Genomic DNA, 25,833 nt, shown 5'->3' on the forward strand with positions numbered 1-25,833 from the left:
AGCATTCCTTTATTGTACCTTCACTATCAGCACGACCTGTGGGGAAGACGCCAGTGGCTGACAGGTAAATCAGAAGCACACTATTGGCGGGCAGCTCCTGCAATTAAAGAAAATCACATACACCAAACAACAAACGGTTTCATTGAACATCCCGACATTTTCAAGTTAAAGGGGCAATAAGAACCTAATTCAAAGTAATGCCATCTTCTCCAGGAGTTCAACCACTCTTGCAGGTTCCAACTCATAACTGCTCAGGCAACAAAGAATCATTACAAATCTATAATCTATTATTATTGCCCAAAGTCTTGAATTCATTCTCTGCTTTGAAAACCTTGTCATTTAGAGAATGGTCTCTGCAAACCTTGAAATGGAGAAGTAAGGATCCTGGCCATAGGTCTAAAAGACCAACTCCTGCCCATGGCTTTCTCTGCATAAGCGCTGGCAGGAATCCCCTACTTCTCACAGTTCTTTCAGACCTTCAGATGGCCACAGTGCTCCCCAGAGCTCCCTGAACACACAACATGCCTGTGCAATCTGACCATTATGCCCAAAGTACTTTAGTAATAAAACCTGGAGAAAGGAGAATGATGATTAGTCAGTATTCTCATTAGTTAACGGTTAAGGAAGAGTCAAAACATCATAAGCAATTTCTGTTCCAAATAAATGTGATCAGATATTCTGAATGCAGTTTTTAATTTCTTATTTCATCAAAATTCTTGACTCAAAGATTCAAAGGAAAGAGTGACTCTCAGATTCTACTCAGGGCACACTTTTCTCATATAGCAAAGAGTATTGGATCATATATACCTTAAAAGATGCTGCTAAGAATGTGTATAGTTGACTGAAGGTTGGTTTGTAGAGCAGATACTTGTGGGGGTTTTCTCGTCTGGTAGGCTTATCAGCCGATTCCTATATTTACACACAGAAAACAAGACACATACGAACTGTATTTGACTGATGAATTATCAATGTCTTTTTTTATGATCCTCTTCATCAAATAGCTTTTATTTTATTTTTTTTTACTCCACGTTACTATTATTGTGCTTATCTCTCCTGTATCTCAAGAGAATTCTCTATTTACATGCACAGCATTTGTTGAGTTAACAGCATTCCCTAAGGAGCAGAGGCAGAAACAGTGTTACCAAGATTGCAAATGTAGAGAGAAAATCACCTGCATTCCTGGTTTATTCATCTGGGAGGCTAAGTTCATTGGCTCCCTTTCCAGGGCTTGTAACATCCGGAACATGTCCACAGTTAGTTCACTAAACTTAACCTGCAAGGAAAACAAACCTGACCATGAATGCAACATAGACCCAGAAGCCTCCGACCACATAGTACCCCAGACATTCATGCGTAATTGATGACATCGGGTAATTTTATTCCCCAGTGTATTACTATAAAACATTTCCAAAAACAGAAAACTAAAAGAATTGTACAGTAATACCCAGAGCGCATCATCTAGATCCTATACCATTAACATTTTGTTTATTTGCGTTACCACGTATCTCTCCATTTATTTATATTTCTGCCAATCCATCAACTTCCTCAAGTATTTTCAGAAACATGAAAAGCAGTCATCTAAATAAAAAGACCTACATTAGGTCCTTCAAAACATGCTAACTTTTGGCAAAACAGACTGTTAGAAAATGGCTATGGCCCATATTTCAAAACCTCGTCAATACATTTTGGCTCTATATGATGTTTAAGGGTACAGCCCTCTCCGTTTTGAATAAAACTTCTATAGAACTTCAGGGAGGCAATGTGTTGTTTAAAAAAAAAATTTTTTTTTAAATCATGCCAAGTGTACTCTTTCATCCCTACCACCTATATCACCCGTCCGCCCACCTATCTCTCCTCGGGTAACCATCAGTTTTTCTCTACAGTTAACAGTGTGTTTCTTGGTTTGTTTGTCTCTCTTTTCCCTCTGCTCATTTGTTACTTAAATTCTACATATAAGTGAAATCCTATGGTATTTGTCCTCCTCTGACCTACTTTGCTTAGCATTATACTCTCTAGCTCTACCCATGTTGTTGCAAATGGCAAGATTTCATTGTTTTTAAGGCTGACTAATATTCCATTATACAGACACACAGAGAGAGAGAGAGAACCTCTTCTTTATCCATTCATCTATCAATGCACACTTGGGCCGCTTCCACAGTTTGGCTAGAAATAATCCTACAGCAAACATAGGGGTGCATGTATCCCTCAGAATATGTGTTTTTGTATTTTTGAGATAAATACCCAGTAGGGCAATTACTAGATCATAGGGTAGTTCTGTATTTTTAACTTTTTGAGGAACCTCCACACTGTTTTCCACAGTGGCTGTACCAGTTTGCATTCCCACCAACAGTGCAAGAGGGTTCCTTTTCCTCCACATCCTTCCCAACATTTGTTGATTCTTGAATTTTTTTAATTTAGCCATTCTGACTGATGTGAAGGGAGGAATACCCCATTTTGGTTTTGATTTACATTTCCTGGATGATGAGTGATGTTGAGCACCCTTTCACGTGTCTGTTGGCCATCTGTATGTCTCTATTGGAGACACTGTTAATGTCTTCTGACCATAAGCAAGCAATTTTAAAATTTAAATTAAATTTGCAAATTAATTGCTTTTTTAAAAAAGATTTTATTTATTTATTTGTCAGAGACAGAGAGCACAAGCAGGGGGAACAGGAGGCAGAGCAGGCAGAGGGAGAAGCAGACTTCCTGCTGAGCAGGGAACCTGATACGGGACTCGATCCTTGGACCCCAGGATCATGACTTGAGCTGAAGGCGGCCGCTTAACCAACTGAGCCACCCAAGCATCCTGCAAATTAATAGCTTTTAAAGCCAAAATTGGAGAAATACTAGAAAAAGTTACCAATAACAAAAATGAAAGGTGTGCAGGAAGGATGCAATATTTAAACTTGTGTAAATAATGATACAGAAAAAGGTATTCATGGGACCCATTTCTGATATCCCATAATTTCCAGTAAATTTACATTTCTAGTACATTAAATCCTTACCATCATGGAACTATTCTGTCATGAAAAAATATTTTATATTGGCTGTGATGAATATACTTAAAAATAATTCTTCCTCCCTTTGCCTGACTGTAAAAGTAATATAGGGATTTAGAAAGTTATAAAGAAGAAAATAGGGGTGCCTGGGAGGCTCAGTTGGTTAAACATCTGACTCTTGGTTTCAGGTCACGTTGTGATTTCAGGGTCGTGGGCTTGAGCCCTGTGTGGGGGCTCTGCACTCTGTGGGGAGGAGTCTGCTGGAGATCCTCTCTCTCCTCTCCCTCTGCCCCTCCTGCTTGCTCACACATACTATACTCTCTCTCTCAAAATAAATGAATAAATCTTTTAAAAATTTTTAAATAAACTTAAGCTTTAAAACAGCAGAAAATAAATCACCTATCATTCTGTTACGCAGAGATAAACCTTTTAGGATATTGGTAAATTTCCTCCTAGTCTTTTTGCCTGTACATACATGCATACAGACATTTTAACATACATGAAATAATTCTGTTTACACAGCTCTATTCCAACTTTATTTTCACTTACCATATCATGAGTGTATCTATCTCTGCAATGAAAAATCCTAAACCTGCAAATGTCTGTAATACAGTCCATACGGACATGGCATAATTGAATTAACCATTTTCTCACAAATGGATTTAGGATATTTACAAGGAAAGTCATTGTGTAATAAAAATCTATAATTCTTTAATAATAGGAAAGCATTATTTTTCGAAGTGAATTTTTAGTATAATTCCTTCACCATTCTTTACCTGGTTATTGCAATTACCAATAATGAGTGCGTCAGCCAGAGACAACTGTCCCACAATCATGCCCTGTTCCAGCAACGGGGCTCCTGTTTCAGCGAGGCGATTAGATGTGATAACAATGGTATTGTCATCATTCAGTACCATCACAGGGTCCGCCTGGAGAAAAAAAGTAGTAAGTAGTTGATGGACAAGACACAATGTCAGTACATATTGTGTGATATATACACACAATAAAAATGCATATTATCCGTGATTACACAATCATCCTTGTCAAAAGCTGACCTCAATGAAAGCTGCTACTTCTTGAAGCACCAGGTTCCACTCCACTTGATCTTCTGTATTAAAGCGGTGAGTATAGTCTTCAATTTCATCTGATAATTCCTAATTTTAAAATATCACAAAGAAAAATGATTATAGGAAAAATACACATAAAAATAGGTTGCTATATTATACCATATTCTTTACAGAAATTGATATAGTTAAGAAGCTTGATTATTATCAACATATAGTCCCATCTATAGCCAAAAAGTCCCAATATAATAGTCCCAATTATAGCCAAAAACAAAGAATACTGCTTTATTTTGCTTTAAGACTCCAGAATAATACATACTAGTAAGATCTTCATAGAGATAGAGAATAACTCATATTTAATCAATGCTACATCAGCACTTAAATTTATTAAAAGAAGATTCTTAGAGATAAAACCCCCAATTTTTAATATTTGGAAAAAAATGAAGACCGTCTAGATGATTTTCATTGGATTTATATCATAGTGTGTTTTGGGAAGAGTCTTATTAGCAACTAGAGATGGAAGAAGACAGAAGGACCTGGCAAAACTAACATGTTCTGGGGCGCCTGGGTGGCTCAATGGGTTATGCGTCTGCCTTTGATTCAGGTCATGACCTTCAGTTCCTGGGATCAAGCCCTGCATGGGGACGCGGGGGTTCCTGCTCAGGTCCCCATCCCTTCGCCCCTTCCCCTACTTGTACTCTTTCTCTCTCTCGTTCAAATAAAACACATACACACATACACACACACACACACACACACACCACAAAAAACTAGCATGTTCTAGTTGAGTACCAAATATTAGGAAGCACACCACTGGAAGGACTGACTGAATACAGAGTGCAACCAGAATGGGGTATGCAGTAACTACAGATAGGGAGTGAATTCCAGGTACGGTTACCTCCTAATTACCTCAGCTAATGAAGGGGAGTGAGACAGACAGAGCAAAAGGATGGGAAGACCCAAACTCATTCACAATACCTTTGTAAAACAGTATATGCTTACTCTTGACCTAACCTTTCAATTACTTTCTCTTAAACCAAGTATTTTACCTTTGGTTTGCATTTCTTGACCATCCATTGATGGGAGGTGAAATGTGAAACATGCTTAAGGGACAAAAGCAAGGAATTAAGAGAAATGTCTCAGGCTAGTGTGTATCAGAAATATGACAGAGCAGGAAAATCCTTTTAGCACTGCCCTTGTCCAAAGCTACTATACTTTGAATGCTGTAATGTTTTACATATATTAAAATTATTTTTTACCCTGAGTCTATTTTTTTTTTTAAGATTTATTTATTTATTTGACAGAGAGAGATTACAAGTAGGCAGAGAGAAACAGGCAGAGAGAGAGAGAGGAGAAAGCAGGCTCCCTGCTGAGCAGAGAGCCCGATGCGGGACTCGATCCCAGGACCCTGAGATCATGACCTGAGCCGAAGGCAGCGGCTTAACCCACTGAGCCACCCAGGCGCCCTACCCTGAGTCTATTTTTGAGAAACAAAATTATCCATACACAATTACAGCCTAGGATTTTAACAATTTTAAAGCACACTCACCTTCACCAAATCCTTCACAACATCCATTTTGTTGAGCAGAAGACAAACTACAATAAACCTTGCATAGTATCGTAGCTTCTTAACGACCAACTCAGGTCTACGGCAAAGAGGAAGTTAACTCATTAGACTCAAAAAAGAAAACATGCTCTTTGATTTTTCCAGCTCTCTGGCAGCTTTTAAACTCTTCAGATATTATTTTGCACAGTTACAACTATTTCGGCACATACCCTCTAGTCGTATGTAAACACGTTTCTTACTCGTAGACTCATTACGTTTATTCACATATTCATTCATTGAACAAATACCCACGGGGGGGGGGGGGGGGGGGGCTTAGATGCCTCAGGCACTCTGCTAGAAGAATGATTAAAACAAACAACTACAGACCCAGCCCCCTCTTCACAAATCTCAGAGACAGGAAGTTACCTATAACATAGTGGACACAGATAAACACAATGACAGAATACATACAACAACAGGAGGACTAAAGGATACTATCTGAGCCCATAGAGGAGGGTTCCTAGCGAGAGTGATGTTGTGGTAGAAGACAACCGCAGGAAAATATGAGGTGAAAAGAGTTCCAGGAAGAACATTTTTTGTTTTGAAATCTTATTTTCTGGTATTAATGTAATCAAACCCAGTTTTCTTATGCTTACTGCTTGTATGCCATATCTTCTTGTATCCTCGCCTTTCAAGTACCTGTGTCTTTTCATGTTAACTGGTATATTGTAGACCACATTTAGTTAGCTTTTTTTATCCAGACAATCTCTGCCTCACAGACTCAGGAAGTTGGACCGTTTACATTTTATCTGTTACTTTGGCTGGGTTTGCATCTCCCACTGGGCTGTCTGTTTTCTATTTGCCCGTCCTGTATTTGTTTTCTAGTGCTCCTTTCTTGCTTTCTTTCCAGTTCATCACATATATTTTAGTGCTCTATTTTATGTCGTCTGTCAATTTCCTACTTAAACACCTCTTTCCTTACTTTAGTGGTTGCTACAAGTAAATGATCAAAGGCTATTGACCATCAATATTGTACCTCTTCACACTTGACCCTTTATACTCATCCCTTATCAATTCAAACTCGGTATTTCCGATTTCCACAGCCGCCGTTACAATTGTAATAATCTTACAACAGCATATTTTGTATATGCTGGACACTTTCCATGACAAAATTTGTAAAAATTCCTCTTTGACCCATGAGGTATTTAGAAAGGTGTCTACTAATTGATATATTTATTGATTTTTTTAAAATTATGTTGTCATTCTTAATTTTTAATGGCACTGGACCATGGTTAGACATCCTACACTTGAAAATCATTGAAACGTGTTTTATGTCAGGTTTAAGTCAATTTCACAAAAGTTTCATTTAAGCTTGAAAATTATGTGCATTTGCACATTGTTGGCAGTTTTAAGCACATTAGAACAAGTTTTTTTTTTTTTTTTTTAAAGATTTTATTTATTTATTTGACAGACAGAGATCACAAGCAGGCAGAGAGGCAGGCAGAGAGAGAGGGGAGGAAGCAGGCTCTCTGCGGAGCAGAGAGCCCGATGCGGGGCTCGATCCCAGGACCCTGGGATCATGGCCTGAGCCGAAGGCAGAGGCTTTAACCCACTGAGCCACCCAGGCGCCCCTAGAACAAGTTTTTAATTATGTTATTCAAACCTCAGTTTTTTGTTTTCTTGATAGATGATTAAATATAGTATATGTATACTGATTGGATCATTTATCAATTTCTTCCATAAAATATGCCACTTTTTGCTTTACTCTAATATTACATTATTGGGCATATACAAGTTTGGAATTTTTTTTTTTTTAGTTGTTCCTTGTACCAGTATGAAGTAAACCTCTATCTTTAATAATGCTCCCTGCCTTAAATATAGTGGCATTTCTTCCCTCGGCTATCTATTTTATCTTTTCCTGTACCTTGTATCTTTGGAGGATCTCTTATAAACACTATATTATTGGATTTTCCTTTAAAAGGCATACTGATAATCTCTGACTTTTATTAGGAAGTTTAGATCACTTTCATTTACTATGATTACCAATGTACTTGTATTTATTTCTACTTTAGATTTTTGTGCTAATTATATTTTAGTGTGTATTCCTTTCCTACATTTGTTGTAAAGATCATACATCATAATTTTAGTTTTCACTTTCCTCCCCTCTACCTGTTTTGAAGTTACACATTTTCTTTATGTTCTTAAAATATTTTTGTTAATTTTTTTATCTTTTGAATTTTTTAAAAAAGATTATTTATTTGACAGAGAGAGAGAGAGATCACAAGTAGGCAGAGAGCTAGGCAGAGAGAGAGAGCGGGGGAAGCAGGCTCCCAGCTGAGCAGAGAGCCCGATGCAGGGCTCGATCCCAGGGCCCTGAGATCATGACCTGAGCTGAAGGCAGAGGCTTTAACCCACTGAGCCTCCCAGGTGCCCCTATTTTTGTTAATATTTTAATAAGCAAACTTTACTGACTCTAAGCTTCTTCTGGACGATAAATGGATGTTATTGGTATGGTTTAGTTCTTTACTTTCTTCTTTCATGTTCTTGTTTTGTCCAGAATTTGGCCCCACTTTATCTCAATAACCTCAATTAGCCATTAATACAATGACCACTGTCTTATGAAGTCCGTGGTGTTTTAGGAAACAAAGGGCTAACTTTTTTCTTACCAATCCTTGTAAATCCCCTCTTCCTTCGAGTTTCAATTTTCCTCTTTCTGAAGAAATCCAGAATCGTTCTCTTACATCACCAGAACTAACCACCCTCCTACAAGGGTGTCCCAGCACTGGTCACAGGGTGAATGACCTGAGGATTTCCCTTACTTTCTTGACAGCTAAACTGTCCATTTAAAAGGATGGCTGAGGGACGCCTGGGTGGCTCAGTGGGTTAAGCATCTGCCTTCAGTTCAGGTCATGATCCTGGGGCCCTGGGATCGAGCCCCATGGGGGGGCTCCCTGGTCAGTGGGAAGCCTGCTTCTCCCTATTCTCCCTGCTCATGCTCTAGCTCACTATCTCTGTCTTTCTCATAAATAAATAAATAAATAAATAAATAAATAAAACCTTTAAAAAGAAAAAAAAAAAAGACAGTTGATCTGTTTATCCAGCATCTCTAGGTTATTTTGGATACAGTTGTTTTTTATTGCTTAGCCTATCACATTATCAAAGTGGAATTCAAACAGGAGGAAAATCTGTAGGAGGAAGATGTTCTTTCATAGCTGAACTATTAATAAGAAAATTTCTTTAATTTTTTGATAAAAATAAAACAGGTTCTGTGGATTTGTATCATATCACACAATTATGTAACACTGATTACACAAACACTTATTGAAGTAGGCATTGGCAAATTTTTGCAAATGGCCAGACAGTAAATGTTTTAGGCTTCGTAGGCACATACGGTGCTCATAGTGTATCTACCCTTTCTTTTTTTTCACTGCACATCAAAAATGTAAAAAGGATCCTAAGCTACCAGACAGTTCCCAAACAGCCGTGCCATCCCTGTATTACATGAACACATAGCAGTAGATGGATGTGTTCTGTTGTGGAAACCACTGTGTCGAACTGAGCAGAGGTCAGGTAAATAAGTCAGGGCTATCCATTCATACACACGAGAGGTTACCCCTGTCAGGCCCCAAAACCTCAACAACCCACAGCCCCACTGTCTGAAAACACATCAAACTGCAGAAGGAAAATATCCCGTGAACCACGGTAGGAAGGTCCACTTCAAGTCCTCCCTACACACACCACTACTAGAAGGTGCCACGGTCCTCAAGATTCGATTCACGGTTCCCATGATGGAAAAAGTCCATTATGTCACCCCCACAGCTGACATCACGATTCTCCTGACAAAGTTCTTCTGGTACTCCAGAGCCGTAGCTTTGTCCAGACTGCCAGGCCCACTGCTTCTAACTGACTCAGCCCACTGACTCTATACATCTGCCCGAGAAACAGTCTTCCCAGGTGGCTGACTGCCACGTGGCCCCAACCTCTGGGTACTCAGAAACTTCATCCTCTCCATATTGAACTCTGACCAGGTCAGCCTCAGCCATTTGCAAAGCCAGAGTCAGTGGCTCCCAGGGCAAATGATTATGCAGTAATATCTCCCCTACTAAACACAATAATGATGGAATGAGACATTTTCAGAGTTGTGTATGTGTCGCTCTTGGTGATCACTGGAATGTACCATTCCTTCTGGCTCTAACACAGTCCTTAGGTACTGAGACAATGCAGAGAGAATTTGCCCCTTTGAGGAGAGATTTTTGCTTTTAAAGGAACTGCGAAATTGTGCAATACTCTCTTACTTAGTTTTAATCAACCAGCTGTTCGCTTTATTTTTTTATTTAAATTCAATTTAGTTAACATATACTGTATTATTAACTTCAGGGGTAGAATTTAGTGATTCATGAGTTGCATGCAACACCAGTGCTCCTTGTATCAAGTGTCTTCCTAATACCCAGCAACCCTTAGTTTATTTCCTAGACTTAAGAGTCTCTTATGGTTTGCCTCCCTCTCAGTTTTCATCTTACTTTATTAATACAATAGAATATAATCCAGTCATCAAAAAAAGAACGAAATCTTGCCATTTGCAAAGACATGGATGGAACTAGAGGGTTATTATGCTAAACCAGCTGTTCATTTTAGTACCTAATAGCAAGTTACCTTGGCTGTCTTCCTACCCTGTATGAACTGAGAAACAACCTACCAACAATCATCCTTTCTAAGGTACAGGGAACAAGGTCAAGATTTTAATTTAGTGGCCTCAGGCAAGAGATTTGTCATACTGGTTATAAATAATCCTACCTCAAATAAATAAATAAATAAATAATCCTACCTCTGTTCATCTGCCTTGCTCTAGGAGGCAGCACAGGAAAATCATTCATATGGGGTATTTGCTATTAAGATAGAAAAGGATTTTAATAAAGGAAACTGTTGGTTTTAAGCCAAAGGGCCCAAGGCCAATTTCCCTTTGAGTGAATTAGAAAATGCAGAAGAGTGAATTATACAAGGTATTTCATTATTGCTTAAAATGGTTCTTTCCTTGGGGCATCTGGGTGGCTCAGTTGGTTAAATGTCTGCCTTTGGCTCAGGTCCTGATCTCCAGGTCCTGGGATCCAGCCCTGCACAGGGTTCCTGCTCATCAGGGAGCCTGCTCCTCCTTCTCCCTCTGCCCCTCCCCCTGCTCCTGCTGTCCCTCTCTCTCAAATGAATAAATAAAAATCTTTTTTTAAAAAAAGGTTCTTCCCTTATATGTCTTTTCATACTGAAAAGATATTCATTACATAGCCCCTTTGCATATTTTTAGAAATAAAATTTATCTCACCATGAATTCAAATTGTACAATATGAACACAAAAATTGGGGGGGGGGGGTTGTGTTCTGAGGAAATATATCTGTAGTGAGAATAGGTGAGGTAAGCCATGAGAAAATCTGAAGGAGATGTAGGTAACTGATGGAACTTTTGATGGAAGAATGAAGCACACTGATGACTTCAGGGAAAACAGAGAATCTGCCTGCCTTCCTTGTATCAAGCAAACTCCTTTGCACAAGCCTGAACAAGATCTGCTAGGGAATGAAGGGGATTTACAGGAGTGGTGCTTTCCAAAAAATACTGCTGTTTAGCCAGAAAGCTTATGATAGCCAACCATAAAGGGTTCTCTAGAAAAATATGTCAAAATTATGTTCTTGTCTGCTGGTAAGAGAATATAATTTTTTCACTATATAACAACTGTGAGCTCTGCTGTCGGCAGTAGAGAGAACATTCAGATCTTCTATGCTTGAGTTTTCCCTCCCAACAATTCCTGGAATACTAGTAACAGAGATTCTCCAGCAGAACCCTGATTCTTTCAGCAATTATGTCTTCCCCTGGAATTAATAATATCACAGTCTACCCGTACCCCAAATATGTCTGTAACTTCATAAGAAGATAATCCTCTGAAAGGAAGAGAGAACACCTGTAAACCTTCTTCTTTTCTTTTCTCTTCTCCCACCCAAGCATCTATACCACTGCCAAATACAAGACACGTGGCTCAACAGATGACAGTTGGGAATGAATAAATTCTGCATGATTTTTTTTTTCTTACAGTGGAGCTACACCACCGTAACATATCCAGTTTATATAAGACAATGTAAACAGCTTTAGCGGCCTTTTCTTTAGCCCCACCCACAGCTGTCAGCAGGCTTCTGAATGTATATGAATTTAAATTATACAGGATAACAAGAACAAAGGCTATCCCTAAGCCTCACTTTGGAATTGTTTCATTTCTATGAAACTTTGTGGGTCTCTCCAATCTCTCATTAAGAAATAATCAACCCCTCCTTCATGCTCTGATTTCTCCCAGGTACTAGGACATTTGTTGTTACATCTATGACATTTATTGCTTTTAGGTAACATAGGTCTGTATGCTTAAGAAAGCCTAATATAGCTAGTGTCCAAAATTTGTAAAGAACTTAGCAAACTCAACACCCAAAGAACAAATAATCCAATCAAGAAATGGGCAGAAGACATGAAGAGACATTTCTGCAAAGAAGATATCCAGATGGCCAACAGACAAATGAAAAAGTGCTCCACCTCACTCAGCATCAGGGAAATACAAATCAAAACCACAATGAGATATCACCTCACACCAGTCAGAATGGCTAAAATTAACAAGTCAGGAAATGACAGATGCTGGAGGATGCGGAGAAAGGGGAACCCTCCTACACTGCTGGTGGGAATGCAAGCTGGTGCAACCACTCTGGAAAGCAGCATGGAGGTTCCTCAAAATGTTGAAAATAGAACTACCCTATGACCCAGCAGTTGCACTACTGGGTATTTACCCTAAAGATACAAACGTAGTGATCCGAAGGGGCACGTGCACCCGAATGTTTAGCAGCAATGTCCACAATAGCCAAACTATGGAAAGAACCTAGATGTCCATCAACAGATGAATGGATAAAGAAGATGTGGTATATATACACAATGGACTACTATGCAGCCATCAAAAGAAATGAAATCTTGCCATTTGCGACAATGTGGATGGAACTAAAGGGTATCATGCTTAGCAAAATAAGTCAATCGGAGAAAGACAACTATCATATGATCTCCCTGATATGATGAAGTGGAGATGCAACATGGGGGGTTAAGGAGGTAGGAGAAGAATAAATGAAACAAGATGGGATTGGGAGAAAGACAAACCATAAGTGACTCTTAATCTCACAAAACAAACTGAGGGTTGCTAGGGGAGGGGGGTTGGAAAAGGGAGGTGGGGTTATGGACATTTGGGAGGGTTTGTGCTATGGTGAGTGCTGTGAAGTGTGTAAACCTGGCGATTCACAGACCTGCACCCCTGGGGATTAAAATATATTATATGTTCATAAAAATTTAAAAACTAAAAAAAAAAAAGGCCTAATATATTGTAAGGTGCTCAGTAAAGTCCATTTAAATTAATAAAAGTTATAAACAAATGTGTGCTTCTTTGCATAATTTCCATACAGGCTAAAAATTCTGAGTGTTTTATCTCCTCTCTAAAAACATAGTAGGTGCATACCTGTCCTCTTTATTGACTTGAGAATAATATGATCTCTGTCTGATTGCAGAATAGAAGGAGAAAGCTTCATTCAGATAGCTGGTCTCAGATGTGCGTAGGCTATGAGGAAAAAAAAATCCTTAAATTTGACAGTGTCTCAAAATCTTCATGATGAATACTTGTTTTATTCTTCTTCTATTCCTCTACAGGAGGGGACGGGAAGGACTATCCTAAATTTGCAATCAGCAACGCAATAATCTTAATACCCTTACAATGGGTAAAAATAACGATAAGGTAAAAAAAAAAAAAAAAAATACCTCCCCACTGCTCCCAAGCCTTTTTTGATGGCAATCCAAAGTACACATTATTCTCATTCTTTAAAAGGATTCTCCAAACAGCATTCCACCCAGTTACATCTTTCCACCAGACCTTTCACGGCCTTCCCCAAATCCATACAGAGTCACTTGTCCTTTGGCTCATTTCTTCAGTTTCTCATAGGACTCAGAAATGGACTAATCCGTATTAATCTTCAGAGGATGCTGATGAATCATGTTCTCTGTTTAACATTTCTAGTTTTACAAGAGACTTCTTAAGAAAATATTCTACCTGAAAGAGTGATTTTAATGGGGGAATGTTGGATGGCATGCCAAGAGACAGGAAGAGGAAGAAATTCCATATGGTCCAAGCTTTTTATGGTATACCCGATACTCAACGAGATTTAGATTCCGAAAAGGAATTATCTTCTTTCCTTGACTCATCATTAAGGATCTCATCTCATCAGTGAGATTTATCTGCTTCATGTAGCCTTTTAGATACATCCTACAAATATGAGTTTTAAAGTATTCCCCCAAAACCACTCATTCAAACATATAGTTATGATATGATCAAGATTTAAGTGAAGCCATTAAGAATTATAAATTCATTTCATATTTACGATTTATCTAAAACCAAGATCACGAGCATTTAAGTTATAAATGAGTCTGCCCAAATGAACTGTTAGGAAGGCAAGCCTTTGAAGCAAATAATGTTACTTAAATTATGGAAGATCATTTCATAATACTGTTTTCATCACTACGATCTGGGGTTCATTTGTAATGCCTTAGTTTTCCCTCCTGCCAAGTAAGTATATTATCCATACTTCTGCATGCTGTGTTTAAATCAGGACAATGCTTTATTTTTTCCATATGTAATTCACTTACTAATAATGGTAGTATAGCTGCCCAATCTTAGAAGCAATTTCCCCTATTTGCCACCGCTTCAAGCCATACCGATTATCCAAGACTTGTCTGTTTTACATAGGAGATAAGAAAATAGAAATAAGAGACTATAAATTCCAAAAATAACCAAATCTGTAAATTTAATAGGATAAAATACCACCCAATTCAGCATGAAATTCTGAATTCATAAATTCAAATTCATGAATTTTTCATGAGATTTCAACATCATTCAACTAAATTCAAAAAGCATGTATTAAATGTCTACCTAAAGTATGCTGAAATATGAAAAGAAACTTCTTTGAGCTATGCTCACGAAAATTAAAAGCAACAACCTCCCCCCAATACAGCTTTGACCAAATAAACAACACCTATTTTAGAATGAAACCATGCATCAAGCCTACCTATGTTAATCTGAACCATTTCAGATATAACACTCTTTAAAGGTCAGATGAGAACATTACATTTTAAAAACTTACATAAATAGGAAAAAAATCTATTTTCCTTTGTATCATGAAGATGAACTATATTAAAATGCACCACGAGATAAAGCGTACTGAGGTAGTAAAGGTCAAAACTGGAACTAACATAAACTGGCCCTTCACTCTCCTGTAACTGTAAAATTCCTTTACCGATGCTGCTGCTGGAACTTCCAGAGTTTGGTGTAAACATCGAAAGTTCTTCCAAAATAGGACTGCCACTGCTTCTGCCCATATTGTGGCAAATCTCTGTAATGACAAACAAACACGTATTATTTTTAAAACTCCTAAGCTATTTGGAAATTAAGACTTGTGACGGTATAAACTAGAGAGATTTAAAGCATCTGCATTCAGGCTTCCATTCTTTCTTTCTTTCTTTTTTTTTAAGATTTTATTTATTTGACAGAGAGAGACACAGCGAGAGAGGGAACATAAGCAGTGGGGAAGGAAGAGGGAGAAGCAGGCTCCCCGCCGAGCAGGAAGCCTGATGTGGGGCTTGATCCCACGACCTGCGGATCATGACCTGAGCCGAAGGCATCTGCCTTCAACTGAGCCACCCAGGCGCCCCTCAGGCTTTCTTTTTTAAAAAGCTGTAATTTTTGGAGCAGAAATTGTTCTGTAAGAGTCCAGGACTTGTTCTTTCCTACTCTATTCCCCACCTCTGTTCATTCTTAGTCTCTTTTGTAGACACTGTCCCATGAGGTTTCTAGCATTCTTTTTCTTCTCCTGGGGTGATCTTATTCGTAGTCACTTACGCACTGATAGCTTCCAAATGTTATCTTCATATTAGAATTTCATTATCTTCACATAAGAACTCAGCACTCTGAAAACCAGTGCTGCTTTAGGGAACGCATCTAGCAGTGGATGTGCAAGTGGTATTACTGGTCTTGATTATTCTATCGTCTCTCTGTAGGTGAACTATACATCCCTGCCCTTAGGTCTGGTAACTCAAACCACACGCCTTAGAGACAAATTCTTCCCTGTCATATGAACATTGGGCCTGGCCTTAAGACTTGCTCTGGCCAATGAAATATAATTGCAGTTTCCCACACCATGTCCTAGAAGATGACATGAGAGAGACTACGCAGTTCAGCACTTTCACTTCCCTCCAATCTAAGACCAAGATAGGCCTGGAACACAGAGTCAGACCCATTTCATGGAGTTTTAGAACTGCAGACAACTTACAGCTAGCACGGGAGCTAGAAATAATCTCTATTGTAGTGAGGCACTAAAATGTTGGAGCTGTTACAGCAGCCTCATTGAGGAAAAGCCAGTACAGAAATGGATACCAGGAAGAGGCTATTGCCATAACAAATACATAACATATGTAACACTGGCATTGGAACTGAGCAACACAACACTGTCACTGAAGGCTGGAAAAATGATGACGCATACAATACAGAGGCAAAACAGCATCTGCCTGCAATGACTTGGAGAGCAGTTAAAGTGACTGGTGAACATATGGATTTATACAAAGAAGCTGGGAAAAGTATGCTACTAGCCCCGGATGCTGTTAGGGGCACTTCACAAACACGAGAAAGAGATGAACTCAGAAAAGAACTAGCTGCAAGCTGGGCTGAAAAGGAAAAGTGATGACCCACCAGTTCCAGAACTTTCAGGACAGCAAAAACAGTTTCTCATGCGTATGGGTGAAAGAAACGAGGGGGAATGATGGCTACAAACACCACTAACAACGGAGTCTCAGCCTCAGGGCAAAACCTTCCTTAGAGCCTAAGAATAAATCTATGAATGTGGCCCCAAGGGTATTTTTTCACTGGAACAAGCTGGATCAGGGAGAAGGAAATAAGGATCCAATTGTTTTGCAGAAGCCTCATAAGCTCAAGGTGTCTGTAAAAACCTCTAGAAGAGAAAAAGAGGCAAGTTTCAAAAAACTAGGGCTATGGCTGTTGGTTTGTGAAAGCTACGTGAATCCAATAAAGAGTCAACCAAATCTTGGGAGGGTCATACTGCCCAACACTGGTTGTTTTACAAACGAACAATAACCACCCACTGATTCCAGTGAGGTACTCTTCTTACCCGAGTCTATGACTGCTGGTATTCTAGTGTTTACTGATTGGGCTTTTGGGTTTTTTTTTTTTTTAAAGATTTTATTTATTTATTTGAGAAAGAGACCATGAGAGAGAGCATGAGAGAGGAGAAGGTCAGAGGGAGAAGCAGACTCCCCGTGGAGCTGGGAGCCCGATGTGGGAATCGATCCCGAAACTCCGGGATCATGACCTGAGCCGAAGACAGTCGTCCAACCAACTGAGCCACCCAGGCATCCCGGGTTTTTTATGAATAGTTACCAAAAGGTATGAATTCAATCTCTATGGAAAGTTCTTTTTCTGTCTTTTTAAAGAAATTCATCCATACAATAATATAGCCTTTTAAAAGATTTAAAGTTTCACCTTCCAAATTCAACTGTTTAATATAACCAATATTTCAGATATATATTAACAAATTCTAACTGAATTAAAATTTTTTAAAAGATTTTATTTATTTATTTATTTGTCAGAGAGAGCGAGCGAGCGAGAGCGAGCACAGGCAGACAGAGTGGCAGGCAGAGTCAGAGGGAGAAGTAGGCTCCCTGCGGAGCAAGGAGCCTGATGTGGGACTTGATCCCAGGACGCTGGGATCATGACCTGAGCTGAAGGCAGCTGCTTAACCAACTGAGCCACCCAGGCATCCCCTAACTGAATTAATTTTTTAAAAAGATCTTATTTACTTGACAGAGAGAGAGAGAGAGAAATCACCAGTAGGCAGAGAAGCAGGCTGAGAGCACAGGGAAGCAGGCTCCCTGCTGAGCAGAAAGCCCGATGCCGGACTCGATCTCAGGACCCTATCTCAGGACCCAGAGATCATGACCTGAGCCGAAGGCAGATGCCCAACACGACTGAGCCCCCCAGGCTCCCCTCTGAATTCTTTTTTTTTTTTTTTAAATCCCGTACAGGAACAACTTGTTAAGCATCTGACTCTTGGTTTCTTCTCAGGTCATGATCTCAGAGTCTTTTTTTTTTAAAGATTTTATTTTATTTATCTGACAGACAGAGATCACAAGTAGGCAGAGAAATAGACAGAGAGAGAGGAGGAAGCAGGCTCCCAGCTGAGCAGAGAGCCTGATGCGGGGCTCAATCCCAGGACCCTGGGATCATGACCTGAGCCGAAGACAGAGGCTTTAACCCACTGAGCCACCCAGGCGCCCCATGATCTCAGGGTCTTAAGACAGAGCCCGCATCAGGCTCCACGCTCAACACAGAGTCTGCTTGAGATTCTTTATCTCCCCCTATCGCTCTGCCGCTCCCCAGTTTGTGCTCTCTCTCCCTCGCACTCTCTCTAATAAATAAATCTTTTAAAAAAATTTTTAAAAATCTGAATAATTTGAATAATTTGACAGGACTAGAATTGCAGTCATCAATTTTCCCTTATGCTTGGGTCTCAGCTCTTTGTTCTATTCTACTGGTTTTTCTAGTTCCTCATTAACATTCTGTTAATTACTACAGCTTTACTAAAAAGTGTGGCATCAGGACGCCTGGCTGGCTCAGTGGGTTAAGTGTCTGCCTTTGGCTCAGGTCGTGATCCCAAGATCCTGGAATCGAGTCCCACAGCAGGCTCCTTGCTCAGCAGGGAGCCTGCTTCTCCCTCTGCCTGATGCTCCCCCTGCCTGTGCAAGATCTCTCACTCTCTCTCTCTGAGAAACAAATAAATAAAACCTTAAAAAAAAGTGTGACGTTTCCTCTTTTTTTTAAAGGAATACCTTGGTTATTCTTGGTTCCTTATACTTGCATATGAACATTAAAATCAGCTTATCAAGTTCTACCAAAAAAAATCCTAATGGGTTCTAATGAGACTTGAAAGAATCTAGACATCCATTTGGAGAACTGACATTTTAAAAATAATTTTTAGTGTCAATAGTACCTCTTTCCATTTATGTTGAAAATACGCACTAAATAAATTTTAAAATGTTTTGCATGAAGATCTAATATTATTGGTTCACATTATTACAATGTCTCATATTTTTATTGCTTTTGTGAAAGGTATCTTTATTTTTTTAAGTTATGTCTTTTCTTTTTTTTTTGAAGAGCCCATTTATTTATTTGACAGACAGAGATCACAAGTAGGCAGAGAGGCAGGCGGTGTGGGGGAAGCAGGCCCCCAGCTAAGAGGAGAGCCCGATGCGGGGCTCGATCCCAGGACCCTGGGACCATGACCTGAGCCAAAGGCAGAGGCTTAACCCATTGAGCCACCCAGTGCCCCTTTTTAAAGTTATGTCTTAAAGTTTCCTTTATGCTGGAAGTTTTCAGACATACACAAAAGTAGAAAGCAGTACAATGAATCCCAATATACCTGAGCATTTCTATTTGGGGTTGCCAGACAAAGTGGCTGTGTTTGGGGACTCTATTCTTTTTCATTAATCTACCTGTCTATGCTAATACAACTTCAGTTAAATCAATAACCCTCTGATCACCAGTAGCATTATTTTCAACTAAGCAAAGAAGTGAAGGCTGTACTTCAGAATGACCCTTATAACCCAAATGGCAACTAAAATACCTAAAATAGAGAAAATACTTACGTGTTTCATGGTAAAAGGAGATACTTCTTTTTTTTTTTTTAGAGAGAGAAGAATGTGCACACATGAGAAAGGGGGTGTGTTTCAGGGGGAAAGGCAGAGAGAGAGAATCTTAAGAAGGCTTCACACCTAGCATGGAACTCAATGCAGGGTTCAATCTCACAACCCTGAGATCATGACCTGAGCTGAAATCAAAATTGGATGCTTAACCCACTGAGCCACCAAAGCACCCCCAAAAGAGAGACTTCTATTTTTTTTTAAGATTTATTTATTTATTTGACAGAGAGAGTGAGAGAGCACAAGCAGGGGGAACAGTAGAGGGAGAGGGCGAAGCAGACTCCCTGCTGGACAGGGAGCCCCACACGGAGCTTGATCCCAATACCCTAGGATCATGACCTTAGCAGACACTTAACTATCTGAGCCACCCAGGCGCCCCCAAACGAGAGACTTCAAATTCTCTCATTTAACCTAAGTTTAACCTTCAAGTATAAAAGCAATCCTTTGTTTATCTCACTAAGTAAGCTGAATATTCTTGGTAAACTATACTAATCTAATGAAATTTGAGGTAGTATTTGTTGTTCAATTGTTTGGGGCTGAGAGCGGAGGGATATATATATACACACACACACAGTATTTGTGTATACAGGCACAGTACTTGTTTTGTCATGTAAACTTCTCTCGCTTACTATATTGTTAACATTTTTCAAGTTTAATATAATCATATGTAGCACAGTGTATAGTACAAATACATATTTGAGATTAGCAGAAAGAGACTCTCCCCCCACACACAAAAGGCTGCTATATATTTTGTCATTTACTTAACAAAGGATACCTAATTCCATGGAAATAAGAAGGCTACAGAGCAGACACAAATACAGCTTATGTTTCTATAGCTTTTCTCCTGCCCTAGTGGGGGATCTTGCTATTGGTGACACCTGCCTTGCAGTTAGGCAAGGTGTCTTTTGAAGATTTTATTTATTTATTTGAGAGAGAGAGAGAGAGCATGAGAGGAGAGAGGTCAGCGGGAGAAGCAGACTCCCTGCTGAGCGAGGAGCCTGATGTAGGACTTGATCCCAGGACTCCAGGATCATGACCTGAGCCAAAGGCAGTTGCTTAACCAACTGAGCCACCCAGGCGCCCCCGCAAGGTGTCTTTTGAAGTCATGGGATAGAAGTAGAAAACCTGGTTATTGCGTATAATTCTATCAAGTGATAAGTATCACGAAGGCCAGAGAAAGTGATGTGTAACATGATCTCCACAACCAAGGAGCTTAAATTCAGTTAGATAGAAGAGACGAACACATATACAGAAAAAGAGGAAAAACAGCACCCAAGTATTAAATTATATAGGACTGAGTGTAGAAAAGAGTATAGAAAAGAGATACACTGGAGGACTTGAGTAGTCAGGGAAAGCTGCTTGAAGAAAGAGAGCTGGATAGGTAAAAGAGAAAGAAGTGACCATCGGACAGAGAGAGAGAAGATAATATGCAAGAGAAACAAAGGCCCAAGTGTGGACAGCTATTGGTGGAAGGCCTCCCTTAGACATCTGGCAGTTACCTGACTGGCAGCTAGGGTGCTGGGTCATGTGTTTCTCATCCAACAGGCTAACTCAGCTGAGGATCCCAAAAGCAGCAAAACAGAGGGCAGTTCTAATATGCATCATTCTTTTTGATTCTTTGCATCATGTCTGAGCTGTTCCATTGGCCAAAGCAATCCCCTTGGCTGAGCACAGACTATGGGAGGGAATGGCTCGTGGGCATGGACACAGGGAAGAGAAGGATTTTTTATAAGCAATCTATCACAGAAATATTGTAATTTTTCCTTTCTTTTTCAATTCTGAAATTAATATAAGCCAATTGGAAAATAAAATGCTACACATTGTAAAAAATACCCTATTGCTTCCCCCCCTCAATTCTAGCCCCCCCATATAATCACCATTAAGAATGCATTTTCTAGGGGCACCTGGGTGGCTCAGTGGGTTAAAGCCTCTGCCTTCGGGTCAGGTTATGATCTCAGGGTCCTGGGATCGAGCCCGCATTGGGCTCTCTGCTCAGTAGGGAGCCTGCTTCTCTGCCTGCCTCTCTGCCTACCTGTGATCTCTGTCAAATAAATAAATAAAATCTTTAAAAAAATGCATTTTTGATGTACATTTAAGTAAATATATAATGTAAATATATAATCTTCTACAATATACCTTTTATTTGTATGTTTATTTTTACATGTTCTTTAAATTTAAAAATATATCAGCATTTTTTAATGCATACAATTATCTCATTATTCACTGCATGTAATGTAGCACACAATAACCAATTTATTTAACCAATCCCTTCCCAACGGACATTTTTATTGCTTCCAGTTATTCCCTGCTACAAAAATGTTGCAATAAACATCTTCATACTATTCTTGAATATTTACGCAATATGAGTAAAAGGTAAATTTCTGTAAGTGGAGTTAATAAGTGAAAGAAGATAAGCATTTCTCTACTGGATGTTAAGACAACGAATAAAAAAAGCAAAAGGACTATGTGAAATTTTCAGGTGCCCATAACAAGAATGAGTTAGTAACTACATTTTTAAATTTGTTTCCTTATCCTTATGAGAAGGAGAAATTCATTCCAGATTACAGAAGTAAGTTAACTATAGATACCAGTTTCCACATTTGTTGTTAAGTTTTCATCTTTTGTTTTTTCAATGTCTCCACGTACCTCTAGTGAGAAAGTGCTAATCAGACATTTTAAAATTGAAGGTACTTCCAGAATCGTTAAGACTCTTTATCATGTGGCTGCTGCTAGGAAGACTGTCTATTACGTAACAGTGTGCAGCGGCAACATTACCTCCACAAGAAATGACAACAACTGGGGGCTTCTTTGTGGATATTGTACAGACTCTGTACGCAAACTTTCAAGGAAGCATGTGCCTGCTTAAGTTACTCTGAGTTTCCCAAACTGACAGATTTAATAAACCTCAGTAATACACATTGTTAACTGAGAAAACAACTAGAATTCAGTGTTTTATTTCATGATGACATATATAGTTTCAGGTGTTCAGCGTAAAAAGCTTTAAGGAAGGGAATTCTGCACCTGGGCTAGACACGAGAAGTCGATCTGAAAGGCTAGAACAGGCTCCTGACAATAATTACTAAGTATCCAAATATTTTCTGATTTATAGCTCTGAACAAAGTTGGCTAAATTCTATACTATTTCCCACAAAAGAATTTAGAATATGTGCCACTACAGTCTAAAAACTTAGCTCTAAAGACAGGAATTTCTTTTTCAATACAGAGTTAAGTTTTTTTTAACTTAGGGTAAGTCCTATGATCACCCTTTCTCTAATGAAACACATCACAGAAGCTAATAAACAAACTGTTATAATTCGATTAGAGTCTAAAACTAACTAAAGTATTTTATAAAGAGTTTTAGACAAATTCCTCTACTATTCACAGCCTGACTATGGTGTGAAACTCTGAATATATCATTTGGTCATTATTACTGACATTAGAGATGGGAAATTAATGGTCCATAGAATTAAATTAAATGGGGCCCTGTGAATTATCCTGCAAGCGAAACGACCTGATATTTCACTTTTTGCAAAGGCAACTATGTTATAAATCGGCTGCTCATACTCTTCTTCCAAAGCTTTAGAGGAAATTGAAAGTATGACAGCTATCTCACTCTTTTTTTAAATCCTAAACTCCATCAACAAAAGTTAGGAGACTACAGGAGGCAGAAGTGCAGTGCGAATGATTAAACTTGGTTCCCCGAGCTGTTTCCAGAGTATGCTGAGATGCCAAAATTTAGAAATGTCTTCTGGGTTTCTATAAATCAAATGCCTTAACTAAACTGAATTAGCTGGGATCGCTGATGCCCACCCACACCTGACATCCCGGTTCAACAGCCACCCTTCCATCCTCTGCATGCCAGTCCTTCCTGGGGCGTGCGGCTGGTCACCACTTCTACCATCTTGTAATTCTCTCTTCTTTCTCTTCTCTTCTACTGGCTTCTCTTTCCTAAGCCTGTCCTTAAATGCTTGGCTTCTCCAGGGCATGCGTATGTACACACACACACACACACACAGACACACACACACACAGACACGGTGGGCATCAAGGAGCTTAAAGTGAGTTGCTTGAGAACTCATGACCAGTAAATTGTTTAGCTGTGATTCAGATCCAAACCTCCTAACCCCTAATCTAATGTTCTCTTCTTTCTACCATAAGGGAAAACCACCTAGATTTTGATTCCACACTAGTAAATTTCTTCTCTGTGAGCTCATTCTGCTCCCCAGGTCATGGGATGCAAGTGACCTCCAACAAAGCTGTGGTCAAGGGCCTGATTCAACTTCTCTGAACAAGGTTTTCAGTCAAGGAGCACAGCGTCCCTTCACATAGTCTGGTGTACACAGAGAGGCCTTTACTACAGGGACACCGTTGTTCTGATCCATGCCTCTGTGTCTATCTGTATACCGGACAAAACTGTGTTTGGGACTTGCCAAATCAGTTGAGCAATTCCTTGTTTTAACACTAACACTTTTTTTTTTTTTTTTTTTTTTTTTTTTTTTTTTTTTTTTTTGCCAACTGGTATATCTGGTTTTCAAATATAGGTCTAGGAACGGATCTGTGACTTTGAAGGTGCCAGGGGTACCAACAGGTATAGGCTGTTAACACTGAGTGCTTCCTTTAGGGGAGGGTACCTTAATGATACCACAGTATCAAGCCTTTTGTTTACTGAGGAGGGAGCAAAGCTTTTTTTGAATGAGGGTTTGAAAGAAAGTGCCCAAGAGTGCTTGAATAGGCCGAAGGTGGACATCCTATCTATCTTGGTATCCTGTTCCTATCCCTAGCCCCATATCTAGAATGGTGTGGGCACACAGAAGGCACTTAGCAGGGGCACCTGGGTGGTTCAGCTGGTTAAACATCTGCCTTTGGCTCAGGTCATGATCCCAGGGTTCTAGGATTGAGACCCATGTTGGGCTCTCAGCTCAGTGGGGGGTCTGCTTCTCCAGTTGCCTCGGCCTGCCACTCCCCCTGCTTGTGCTCTCTCTCCGCCAAATAAATAAATGAAATATTTTTTTTTTAAAGGAGGCATTTAGCAAATTGTTCCATTCCTAATAATGGTTTGCAAATTTGAACAATTTCAAATAATCACCCCCAGTTTGAATTCAGACATGCCAAGCCAAATAAAGCTATGGAATGGTATCTCTTCCTCCTATGAACCAGCTCCAGGGGAAGTATAAAAATTCTTACATTTAGAAACGGAACTATTCATAAATTTGTTTCTAATGGCACCCTGCTCATAGGAAAAAAAAGACTGTCAAGTTTTAGATGCCATGTCCCCTCCATGGTGTTGCTGCCTTGTCCCACCAAGTGTCCATGACTATTTTGTAGGTATGACAATACCCAAGCTCTACAGACACGAGTTCCTCTGCGAACCAAGGAGAGGAGTACAAGAAGCCAGGGAGTTAACTGCACCAGTCCTACCGTCAAGCATTCGCCTATATCACCTTGGGAGAAGAGGCTACCAGAGCTCCCCTGGTATTCTGGGATCTTAACTCCTATACGGAGGAACCACTTCTCTGAAGTAGCAATTCCCAAATCAGAACCTATCCTATTAACATAAGCTATTGCTTAATACGCCAAAGCTTCAGCCTTCTCATTTATAAACCAAGAAAATAGATGCGAATGAGGGTGTCTGGAGGATTTCGTGAAATCCCTTGTTCTTAAAACATCTTCACTTTTTCTCTTTATGCTCCTCCTGGAAGACCTCAAAAAGTAAACACAAATACTTTCCCCCTTACCGAGCCTTGATCTCACCCACTAGCAACTAAATAAAAAGGTGAAGAAGCCCTATTTCTATTCCTAGCCAGGCAATTAAGGTATTCATAAACAGTAACGTTCCAGATCAGGTTATACTGAACTGTGACGGTCACAGAGAACTATTAGAAATACACTCATCTCTTTTTATTTTTTAAAATCTTGGTATAGCATTTAAATCACTGATTTTCTGGATTCTGGGGAAAGGGCAGCAGCACAGTCTTTAATTTACTCAGATCCATTCAAAAAACAGATAGAACCACTAGGTAACAAAACCAAAAACCCACAGACAATATTTTCAGCAAAAATAAGTGTTATGTTACAGGCGAACTATGTCACCCACTAGTTCATATATTGAAGTCCTGGCCCCCAGTACCTCAGAATGTGCCTTTGGAGGCAGGGCCTTTAAAGAAGTATAGTAATTAAACTAAAACAAGGCCTTTTGGGGGGGCACTAATACAATCCTTATCAAGAGGAGATGGGGACACACAGAGAGACACGCACAGAAGGGTGGCCATATGAGAAAGAAAACAGCCATCTGCAAGCTGAAAAGAGAGGCCTGGGAAGGAACCAGCCCTGCAGCACCTTGCTCCTGGACTTCTAAGCTCCAGAACTGTGCAACAATTTCTGCTGTTTAAGCCACCCCATCAGTGGTATTT

At 39.5% G+C, this 25,833-nt stretch overlaps 1 protein-coding gene across 8 annotated transcripts in view; it reads right to left on the minus strand.

Moving 5' to 3' along the window:
* SCAI (suppressor of cancer cell invasion) overlaps positions 1-25,833 on the minus strand; it is a 134,238-nt gene that overhangs the window by 31,728 nt on the left and 76,677 nt on the right. For 7 of the 8 annotated variants that reach the window (XR_006607432.1, XR_006607431.1, XM_045082382.1 and 4 more), the window contains 9 exons: positions 14,954-15,049; positions 14,307-14,393; positions 13,129-13,227; positions 5,613-5,709; positions 4,055-4,153; positions 3,776-3,928; positions 1,172-1,273; positions 808-909; positions 19-97 (listed from right to left, as the gene is read on the minus strand). Coding sequence is in view for 6 of the 8 variants with exons in the window: in XM_045082382.1 (XP_044938317.1) it covers positions 19-97; positions 808-909; positions 1,172-1,273; positions 3,776-3,928; positions 4,055-4,153; positions 5,613-5,709; positions 13,129-13,227; positions 14,307-14,393; positions 14,954-15,049 (914 nt within the window). In the remaining 2 variants the exon portion in view is untranslated. The remainder of the gene's footprint in view (positions 1-18; positions 98-807; positions 910-1,171; positions 1,274-3,775; positions 3,929-4,054; positions 4,154-5,612; positions 5,710-13,128; positions 13,228-14,306; positions 14,394-14,953; positions 15,050-25,833) is intronic. The other variant, XM_045082384.1, reaches the window with a different exon arrangement.

The sequence above is a fragment of the Mustela putorius genome, unplaced genomic scaffold (assembly GCF_011764305.1).
Source record: "Mustela putorius furo isolate JIRA1106 unplaced genomic scaffold, ASM1176430v1.1 tig00000596_pilon_pilon_pilon, whole genome shotgun sequence".
Classification (NCBI taxonomy): domain Eukaryota; kingdom Metazoa; phylum Chordata; class Mammalia; order Carnivora; family Mustelidae; genus Mustela; species Mustela putorius.